Genomic DNA, 11,601 nt, shown 5'->3' on the forward strand with positions numbered 1-11,601 from the left:
TGGATGTTAATGTGCTGAGAGGGGCAACTGGAGGGATGTCTGATCACTATCTTGTGGAGGCAAAGGTGAAGATTTGTAGAGGTTTCCAGAAAAGAAGAGATAATGTTGGGGAGAGGAGAGTGGTGAGAGTAAGTGAGCTTGGAAAGGAGATTTGTGTGAGGAAGTACTAGGAGAGATTGAGTGTAGAATGGCAAAAGGTAAGAGCAAATGACATGAGGGGAGTAGGTGAGAAGTGGGATGTATTCAGGGAAGAAATGATGGCTTGTGCAAAAGATGCATGTTCCATGAGAAAGGTGGGAGGTGGGCAGAGTAGAAAGGGTAGTGAGTGGTGGGATGAAGAAGTAAGGTTGTTAGTGAAAGAGAAAAAAGAAGCGTATGGACGATACTTGCAGGGAAGTAATGCAAATGACTGGGAGATGTATAAGAGGAAGCAGCTGGAGGTCAAGAGAAAGATGCAAGAGGTGAGAAAGAGGGCAAAAGAGAGTTGGGGTGAGAGAGCATCATTAAATTTTAAGAATAAAAAGATATTTTGGAAGGAGGTAAATAATGTGCATAAGAAAAGAGAACAAATGGGAACATTGGTGAAGGGGACAAGTTGGGAGGTAATAACAGATAGTGATGAAGTGAGGAGATGGAGTATTTTGAAGGTTTGTTGAATGTTTGATGATAAGAGTGGCAGATATATTAATATTATGATCATTCATTTTTTTTTCTTGGGGGGGGGGGGGTCATCGTGCTGTTAGTAAGGTGAATTGGTCAAGGTAAACCACAGACTGGCCTGTGGGACATGGCTGTGGAGGTTAAGCCATGGTTTTAGTAGATAATGCATAACAGCTTGGGAATGGATGTGTGCAAATTAGCCTGTTGCTCCTGATGTTTTCTTAGAAATTGGGAGAAGTGATGAGGTGTAAAATACATTATTGTTTTTATTATAGAAAAAATTAAGGATTGTATAAAACAAAAATTCTTTTTGTTCTTCATCAGTTATTAATATTTTCAACTTAATATGTAAAATTCTTTGCATGTTGTTCTACCATGCTAGTTCTTTCAGTAGGATAAATAAGGCTGATGAACCTTTAAACTGATCAGTCTTTCTTTTCTTTTATCATCAATAGTTAATGGTATAAAGTTCCATTGTAAGTTAGATTATGGTGTTGTTTTAAAAAATTTTCAGTGTTGGTCAGAGACAACTAGTTTGCTTGGCCCGAGCACTCCTACGCAAAACCCGTGTACTGGTGTTGGATGAGGCTACAGCTGCAGTGGATTTGGAGACAGATGACCTCATTCAGCAGACTATCAGACGAGAATTTGCTGATTGCACTGTGCTTACCATTGCCCACAGACTCAATACTATCATGGACTCTACAAGGTTAGATGCAACAACTTTATTGCTCTTGTTATTGTTAGGATTTCCATGATAGGTATATCACCCAGTTGCAGGTAAACTAATGTTATATAGTTAAGCATTACCTGGTATAGTGAGAAGTGTCTTCATCTTCACCTACTGCTGCACTTTGCTTAAAAAAATTTAACAAGATAATGAATTCAATGCAGGACTATATGGATAAAGGATTGGAAATGAAATAAGTTTGAGAGCATGGAATGAAATGCTTGAAATTTGGGGGTTATACTTCTGTAATTACAGTGGGTTATACTTCTGTATTTACATAGTTGAACAGTGTGGTAAGAAAAATTTACCCTCATAGGGCTCATCTCTTAACCCTCAGTCAACTCTTTAACCATTTGTATGCTACCAGCATTTGCAGTTTCATTGCTGAGTTTGATTCAACTATACACTGCATAACACTAAAGCAGGACTTCTTTGTGTTCTTTATAACAAGCTTTTCTCCACATTTTGTGTTATGACCTCTTGATTACTCTGTCATTGTATGCCATGAAGACCTGCTCCTTGTCAGTGTCATTCAAATGAATTAGAAATTAGAAGGCTGTAAAAAGGCCACCCCTATGTCTTCTCTCTTCCATAAAGGGCAAATTTGTAGCCCTCAAGCCTCTTGTTGTAGATCGTTTCTTAACTCGGTATCACCTTTGTTGTATTTCTCTTTACCTTTTTAATTAAATTTTTGTGCTTATTTAGGTTGAGTGACCAGGGAATATAGGTTGAGAATAGTTTACCAAACATTTGTTTATCTGTTTACCTAAAGCAGTTCTATTTGTCAGCAAATGGTGTGCTTCCCAAACAGTTTTCCTGATGTGGATCTTTGGCTACAGCTGAAGCACAATGTCAACTCCTAGGTATCTTTTACAATCAGATTCTAGTAGATTATGTCTTGTGGGTATAAATGCTTTTACTTTCCACTTCATTTAAATTTCATCAGCCATTTATCAGATCAGTTTTGGATATTAGTCTAGGTACCTTTATAAGTTGATGCAATCATTTTCCTTTACTTCTCTCATGACCTTGGCATTATTTGCAAATATGTTCAGGGAAGAGTCCTTTCCTTCAGGCAGGTCATTTACATACCCTTAGAAGAGCACTGGGCCCCCAAGACCAGTCCCTTTTCACACTACTGGTGACCCAAGTGACCCCAGCCAATTTTGAGAATGCTCCTGTAACCAATGTCCTTTTTCCCCTTCCATTCTGGTCATCTATCCAATGAAAAAGTTTAACCCTTATTCCTGCTTGTGTGGGACAGGGTCAGATGCTTTTTGACAGTCTAGGAATACATGGTTTACCCATTTGTCCCATTGATCCAAGATTGAACTCACACTGTTATAGAAGTCTGAGATTTGTAATGTACGACTTCCTTTCCCAGAATATCCATATGTGTGTGTGCAAGGGGCTTTTTTTTTTTTTTTTGATTGAAATGTTAATGTTCGAAGAACAGTATGGGTTAAACAAATTTATGACTTTTAGCACTTGAGTTAGCTTTAAAATTTTTCTATTGGTGTGTTAATAGTCAGAAGTTGAAAGAACAAAAACACCAATAGGTTCAAAAATATGAAACTTACAGAAACCTTATGGGGTAATTATAAATAATTATAAATCTGCTTAGTGAGCCAGCGCTTTATTGGTTGTCAAGTTGCACTCCCCTAACCCAGGCAGGTGTCTTTTCTTTCTGCTTCACTAACATGTGAACTAATGGCATTCTGTCCACAAACAATCTCTCCTTATCATATGTAACACTTGACAACACTTAACTCACACAGCTCTTTTTTTGTAACTAGACTTTCCTGCGGTGAGCACCATGCACTAGCCCTGCCTTTTGGCAAAATTCTAGGAGCTGTAGATAGAAGTAGTAGGTTGGAATATCCAGGCAGGTTTATTATGTCATTAGGAACATTAGGTAGGAGCCTCTGCAAACACTGCACTGTATTTGCTCTCTGCCAGTGGTCTGTCAAGGGTGAAGCACTAAAGGCTAACAAGCAGCAGTGGAGTTCTTTAGTTGTGGAGACTTTGTTGCCATGGCCACACCTTTGAGGGAGTTCTGACTGGAGCAGGCATCAGAGATATTGATAGATAGATCGATAGATCATTCTTTCATATTTGATCATCATTTCCCGTTAGTGATATAGCACCTGGAAGAGACATAGAAAGGCCACATTTGCTCACATCCATTCCCTAGCTGTCATGTGCATTACAATGAAACCACAGCTTTCACATCCAGGCCCTACAGACCTTTCCATAGCCACTTCACATGCCCTGGTCCAGTCCACTGACAGCACTTTGACCCCTGTATACCACATCGTTCCAGTTCACTCTTTCTCATGCTTACCTTTCACCCTCCTGCATGTTCAGGCCCCAGTCACTCCATCCTTCCATCTCCAACTCGGTCCCTCCTTTCTCCTTTTATTCTTCTTTTACTAACATGTTCAGGCCCTAGTCACTCCAACCTTCCATCTCCAAGTTGGTTCCTCCCTTCTCCTTTTATTCTTCTTTTACTCACATTTACTCTAATCTTCCTCTTTCCACACACACTCCCAAACTCAGACACCAACTTCCCGTTGGCACTCTGTGGGCATAGTAGCACTCTATATTTACTCCTAAATAACCAATCAATAATACAGTCACCCTACATGAGGTTACACTACAAGTGAAAAGTCAAGAAAAGTCAAAGCAGAGTTTAGTATCGTCAAAGAACTTTTTGCTCAAGTGGAGTCCATCCTGTTGATACTACTGAGCGTGATGTATCCTTGGGCTGCTGGAGTCCTTTTAAAAAGGGCCCTGGGGTAATGCCAGGACCCTTTCAGAAAGGGGTCTTGGGCTAATTGCAAATGAATAGATATTGTTTTATATTCCTACTAATACCTTTTATTTTTTTACAGGGTTATTGTACTAGACAGAGGAGAAATTAGAGAGTTTGATACTCCTGCTGCTCTCTTAAATAATAAGAATTCTATCTTCTTTGGGATGGCTAAGGATGCTGGCCTTGTTTGATAATGCATATATTCCATTGCCCAACAAGAGAAACTATATTTATATGGTATATGTAGTCTTTAAGATTGTACTTGTTACAGAGGATGATCACAGTTTATGTATTTTCTGAACAAATATGAATGTGTGGCATGAATTTCATCTCTGTAGTGTATGATCTTTACAATATCATGTTATGTTTCTTCACAGAATCTAAGAAATATTCTTTATGTTGTGTGAATTTTCAATATTAATCTGTCACCATGCTCTTACTCAGTGTGTATGTTTATAACTATGCCATTTCCAGATTTAAGTGAAGTGGCATATATGTAGCTAAATAAGTGAGCTATCAATTTGGGAGAAAGAAGGCCTTATGACAGCCCTTTGCCTCTCCCACCATAGTTCATCCAATAAGAAAATTCTGCAGCAATTAAATGAATTGATTTAGGGATTGTGAAATGATTTTAAAAATTTTGAAAACAAATGTAATTTTAGTAAAATACATGACATTAACATATTTGATTGATGAAAGAATTACCATTAGTCACAAATGAACATCATTTTTATTAGATTGATGATTTATTTTAAGATCTGTGCCAACAAAATCTCATCTCATTTTCTTGAATGCAGTTGTGCAGTTTTGTAGGATGGACTAGAAATATTTCATGCATTTCCTGGATTCTCACACATTCATAATGACAGTTAGGCAGCAATTTATTATACATAAGCCAGAAATAATTTTCTGTATGGATCATGGTGAAGTGCCTGAGGATTGGCAGATTGCATAACATAGTGCCATTGTTCAGAGGCAGAGGGGATAAATGTGAGTGTTCAAACTACAGAGGCATAAGTTTGTTGAATATAACAGGAAAATTATGTGGTAGGGTAATGATTGAGAGGATGAAGGCATGTACAGAGCATTAGATTGTGGAAGAGCAGTGTGGTTTCAGAAGTGTGGATCATGTGTTTGCTTTGAAGAATGTGTGAGAAATACTTAGAAAAACAGATGGACTTGTATGTAGCATTTATGGATCAGGAGAAGGCATATGATAGATTTGATAAAGATGCTTTGTGGAAGGTCTTAATGGAAGGGCTTAAGAGTATATGTTGTGGGAGGTAAGTTGCTAGAAACAGTGAAAAGTTTTTATCAAGGATGTAAGGCATGTGTAAGAGTAGGAAGAGAGGAGTGATTGGTTCCCAGTGAAGGTTGGTCTGCAGTAGAAGTGTGTGATGTCCCTATGGTTGTTTAATTTGTTTATGGCTGGGATGGTTAGGAAGGTAAATGCAAGAGTTTTCTAGAGAGGGGTGAATATGCAGTCTTGGGGATGAGAGGGCCTGGGCAGTGAGTCAGTTGTTTACCGATGATACAGGTCTGGTGCTGATTCGAGTGAGAAACTGCAGAAGTTTGTGACTGAGTTTGGAAAAGTGTGTGAAAGGAGAAAGTTTAGAGTAAATGTGTATAAGAGCAAGGTTATTAGTTCAGTAGGGTTGAGGGACAAGTTAATTGGAATGTAAGTTTGAATGGAGATAAATTGGAGGAAGTGAAGTGTTTTAGATATCTGGGAGCAGACTTAGCACGAATGGAACCATGGAAGCGAAGTGAGTCAGTGTGGGAGATGTGGAGAAGGTTCTGGGAGCAATGAAGAATATGTGGAAGAAATCGTTATCTTGGAGCAAAAATGGGTATGTTTGAAGGAATAGTGGTTCTAACAGTTCTCTAATTTCTAACTTACCACACTGTTTAACAATGGGAGCTGGCTAGGATGTGTATCTTTAGCTTTGTAATTCATTGTCATTTGAATCTCACTGTGATGCCTAACTTACCATGGTGTATATCTTTTGGAAATCCCCTTGATGTGTATAGTTTAGTTATGTAGCTCACCGAAATGTTTAATTTACCATGGTTTACAACTTAAGTAACTCAACTTTTGTGCATATTATTAGTTGCTTGATGATGTATATTTTATGAAAGTGTGTAGCATATCTTGATGTGTATTCTCTTTTACATGATGGTGTATATCTTGTCATAATGAGTAACTCAGTCTTGAGAATAATTGCTTGATTCATTATGGTGTATAACTCAGTGTGATAAGTCAACCTTGAGAATAATTGCTTGATTCATTATGGTGTTTGGCTCACTGTGATAAGTAACTTGAAATTCTATGGTCATCTTAATATGATGTCTAAATTTTAGTATTATAGTATTTCAATTTTAACATATTAGAATTTGTAATTTTCATAAATTCACTCTGATATCTTAACCTAACTTACTCATGGTTGCATGTACCTCCACGATGTGTAATTTTTGTAAGATTATTTGTGTAAATCAAAGTGCAGTGTAATTCTTAATGTTACAGCACCATACTTTGTAATGTGCAACTCTTGCACCATGACAAGGTACACACCATGAATTGTTATCATCATAAGTCATTGTGGTAATTCATACCATGTACTCATCAAAATGTGCAAATTACTAATATCAGTGCATTATGGGGTAGAAAACATTGATTTGTAGCATGCATCATAGTTCATATAATGCCTAATGATCAGCACTTGCCTTGGTGTATATCATTGCTGATGATATGTAACACCTTCATTGGTGGTCTTCAAATGCTGTGTTATTGCTTAGCATGATGTACAACACCTACTTTGGTGATTAAAATTTAACATGGGGTTTGACACCTACATCAGTAGTACTGATGGGTCCAGCAGCTCAGGTCTTTATTGCAGTTTATGCATTTTCCTGATGGAATTTGTTGTAGTCCAATGTGATCTTGATGTGCCTAATGTGTATATGTAGGTAGTGCAATATTGTTTTCCAACATTTTTTTTCTGCTGCTAAGTAATTTTTCTAGGAGCAATGCTCTATTTGCAAATTATAATTTTAGTAGTTATGTATGTATCTGTAGGATGTAGTTCACCCAAGATATGAGAGGAAGTAGTGCAATTTGTAGTTAGTAGATTTACATAGATAATTAGGTTTAAAGGTAAGTTAAAACTTTTATGTCTAGAATATGAAGAACTGAATTCAAGATTGAGGTTGGCTCAGATAAGGATACTCTGTGTAATCTTGATTGAAAAGTCAGTGTGAAATTTTTTTTTACCATTTATGGGTAAATATTTTTGAAGTACTTAACTCCTGTATGCTGAGGCTGAAGTGTTGATTGAGTGTTAAAACTTAAAAGGAAATGATTACAATGTTCTGGATAGATAGTTGTTGGTGGAAAAAATTTCAGTGATAAGATTTGCTGGGAGAAATATGGACCCTATGATAATATATGAGTTGACAAGTCCTCCGTATTCATCTAATACCCAGGATTGCAGGTTTGATTTATTTCATTAGAACCAAGCTGATGGGCTTGACTTACAGCATCTACAAAAAAAAATCTTTATTTGCCTTCCCATAAATTTTCAAGGTGGTCATACTTTACATTTTACTACTTTGTCATCTTTCCTTTACCCTGACTACCATCTGTAGACCTCTGCAAATTGGCAAGGTTCTTGAAGTGTTCCAGTCTATGTTTTGGGTCCAAAGGATTTTGATTGTAGTATTCCAGTCTATGTTTTGGGTCCAAAGGATTTTGATTGTCTGTATGAAGCATGGCACCAGATCATGCATTCTGAGTACCAAGTGTGTTTAGAAATCTCGTGTAACCACATTTTCTTGCTTCCAAGCAAGAATTTGAGATGTGCCAAGTCATGAAACTCCTAAAATAAAGAGGCAGCCTGGAAGAGCAGGCAAAGAACATTATTCTCACAAGACACCGAGACACAGTAATGCAAGTTGCTGGTGCTCATACTGTTAGAAACCAGTGACCAGATATATGATAATTTCTTTCTAAGAGCATCATATGACCACCCACAATAAACCATGGCCATGTATTGCCTTTGAAAATATATGTGGGCTGGACAATGTTTTTTGCAGACACTGTGGTACATTTTCTTTACATGCACCACATACATCCTCTGTTTTTCTAAATTTTCAAATTTTTTTCAATTTTTTTTTCCATCACTATAATTATTTGCTCTTCTCTTTTTCCTTGTTTTCATTCCAAACTTGGCCTCAGTTAGAACTTCTGCTCATGATCGGAATTTTGAAATAAAGAGAAAATTATACATTGTGAGATGGCTATGGAGGTACAAGTTTCTGTGACATGGTTGGAAAGATTTACCATATTATATTTATTGATCATGTTAAAAGAATTAGTATACTCCCTTTGGTAAAGAACAAGGTGGATTTAGGCAAGGAAAAGGGTGTCCACTTAGACAAGTTGTAGAGTAAAAGTAAAATGTACGCAGTGCATATTTATTGATTTAGGTAAGGACTACGATAAAGTGAACAGGAATGCTCTCTGGGAAATTCCAACTCTATGATGCCCATCAAAGACTTATGAATGATGTCCAGGAGCCTTTATAGTGGAAATGGTGCATGTGGGAGTGTATGTAGTGACGTGATCAAGTAGTTTGAAATAAATGTAGGAGTGTATCAAGGTTGTGTGATATAACCATGGTATTTCATGTGTTTATGGATGGGGCATGAAAAGAGAAGAATGAGGCGAGATGATGATCAAGTGATACTGATTCATTGTGAAAAAGGCATTTGCCATAGTTGTCATCAGCAGATGATGCTATGTTGTTAAATAAATCAGAGGAGGATTTGGATGGGATAACAAGCTGCATTAGTGATGTTCATTGTAAAAGGATGATTAAAGGAAAGTACGCTGAGATTCTACTTTTTTAAAAGCTCAAAAATCACTATGTAATATCACTCTGGTGAGAGGCTGGAAGTTTTAGATGGTTTAGATAATTTGGAGTATGGTTCTGTAAGGATGGTAGTGGGAAAGCTAAGTTGAAAGTAGAATTGTGTAAGGAAGGGAACTGAAAGGCCTGGTGAATGGAAAAATATTTTAGCTTAGAGTGTGCAAGCAGCCTCCATGGAAGAGTCTCAACTCTGTTTAATGGAAGTGAAACCAAAATTTACACAGGTTAGGGCTGGTTGAACATAACAAAATGTACTACTGTTGAAATTAAGAGGGCAGATAGGGTGAAGATGTGAGGGATAAGCTGTGTGAAAGAATAATTTGAATTATTTGTCTTTTAGGATGACATGGTCATGTAGAACTTATAAAAAATGAGAGGTTGGTCATGAAGATATGTCAGTAAAACAAGTCTCATCTAGAACATATAAAAAATGAGAGGCTGATCATGAAGATATATATCAATAAAAAGTGAGAGGTTGATCATGAAGATATATATCAGTAAAACAAGTCAAAGGTAGTAGGAGTTGTAGACTGCACAAAAGATGGATATGCAATAAGAGAATTGGTTAGGGCTAAGAATATTTCAGATGTAGCAGCATGAGTTTGTGTACAGATGACTTAAATTGGGGTTACGTTCTGATAAACCTATCATAAATTGAAAATATTGTAAATCGAAAATACATTTAATACAGTTGTTTACACTCATTATCGCATGACTGACTGAAAGCTGTGGCTCGCTGCTGCTGCACAACATCATGAGAGAGTATTGTACTGCATATCACTAGCCTGGGAAAAGATCATTTCCAACACATCCACCCTCCTTGTACAACCCTATTTATAGCCCATGCCTCGCAACTATATAACTTTGTTGAAACTATTGTTCCTTCAAAGATACCCATTTTTGCTCTTCGAGATAACGTTGCCTCCTTTCACACATTCTTCATTGCTCCAATGACCTTTGCCCCCTCCCCACCCTGTGACTCAATTCTGCTCCCATGGTTCCATTCACTGATAAGCCCACTCCCAGATACCTAAATCACCACTTCAAATTTTTCTCCATTCAAACCTACATCCCAATTACCTTGTCCCTCTCCCCTACTAAACCTAAAAACATATTTCTACCAAGATTGTGTGTGGTAATTTAGTAACTTTAAGGAAATCATATACAGAATATGGTAATACAGGGGCTGTAGGAAGTGTTTGTGGAAATCATCCTCTAACATGTATATTTAGAAGCCATTTACAACTAGTGGTTCAGCTATGTTGGTTAGGTAAGTGTAAAGTTTTCAGAAATACAAATCCTAAACTTTTGTATTTGCTGGTGTATTTTTTTATGCTGCAGACTTGTGTGTAACTAATGAACTTACATTTTTGTACTAATACCTTATGATTTGTCTCATAATCATGCCAAGAATTTGTACAGTAATTGTGTACAGTATCATTTTCTAGCTATAGTTACAAGTGAGGAATTGTACAGTTAAAGGTGATGTTATATGTATGTTGATAAATTTTTTTGTGATGTTTCCTCTTAATTTTGTCATTCAGTATTGATTTTACTCTCCAAATACTGATATGATACAATATTCTTGTTATAACTGAACATACAAGATTGTATGCCTTCCATATCATTTCATTCAAATAGATCTCTATATGTTTAAGTAAACATGGGAGAATATGTAATTAATATACATACCATTTTGTTTTGAATGCCTTCCATATCACTCAGGACAAATATGTCTTGAAATGTTTATGTAAACATGGGTGACAATGTAATTAATGAAACTTTGTTTTGAACTGAATGCCATCTCAATAAATATCAGTTCCTCATACTTCATATATTGTTTTTATAGAAATGCCCTACATGATGCTGAAAAACCATAAATCACAAGTGTATTCAAAATGTTCAATACAATCAATAATTTATTAGGCCTTTGCATTCAGCACACTCCCCTTTAATGTAACGAGATAATAGAATTATCTGCTTTTCATTATTTTGCTTTTTGTAGTGCTGAAAAGATGCTTGACAATACTTAAAAATTATATAAGCCATAACTACTCATCTATAGTCCCATTCAAGCACTTGATCTAAACTAGACAGTCATGGCCCATGAAGGATTTTATATGAACACTAAGTCTTTTTTGGGAGTTTTACACCACTTATGCCTACAACCAAAGTTGGTGTGAGAGCAGCTTTCATTGTTCAACACAAGATTCTGTACAGCCATCAGTTACAAATAAGATATTAAGAGTGATGTTGGGTGCCATTTTTGAAAGAAACACCGTATTTGCCCAGATGATTGTTCGCATCATGTAATCATGGGAATTCACAAAACTACTTTAATGGTTGAAATCAAGAAGCAACCCTAAGAACACTTGTAAAAAGCTTCCTTAAAATGACTTAGATTTCGATAAAGTTGCCCAACAAGAGAACTTGGGCAGTAGTAGGGATGAATCAAGCATTTGAATGAA

The 11,601-nt window shown here is 36.7% G+C and overlaps 1 protein-coding gene across 4 annotated transcripts in view; it reads left to right on the forward strand.

Annotated features, from left to right (window-relative positions):
- Positions 1 to 10,966, forward strand: part of LOC139761808 (multidrug resistance-associated protein 1-like) — a 134,959-nt gene extending 123,993 nt beyond the window's left edge. For 2 of the 4 annotated variants that reach the window (XM_071686294.1, XM_071686297.1), the window contains exons 30-31: positions 1,175 to 1,369; positions 4,285 to 10,966. In XM_071686294.1, the coding sequence (XP_071542395.1) occupies positions 1,175 to 1,369; positions 4,285 to 4,396 (307 nt within the window). In that variant the 3' untranslated portion in view covers positions 4,397 to 10,966. The remainder of the gene's footprint in view (positions 1 to 1,174; positions 1,370 to 4,284) is intronic. The other 2 variants (XM_071686295.1, XM_071686296.1) reach the window with 1 other exon arrangement.
- The last annotated feature ends 635 nt before the right edge of the window (positions 10,967 to 11,601 follow it).

Source organism: Panulirus ornatus, chromosome 42, assembly GCF_036320965.1.
Source record: "Panulirus ornatus isolate Po-2019 chromosome 42, ASM3632096v1, whole genome shotgun sequence".
Taxonomy (NCBI): domain Eukaryota; kingdom Metazoa; phylum Arthropoda; class Malacostraca; order Decapoda; family Palinuridae; genus Panulirus; species Panulirus ornatus.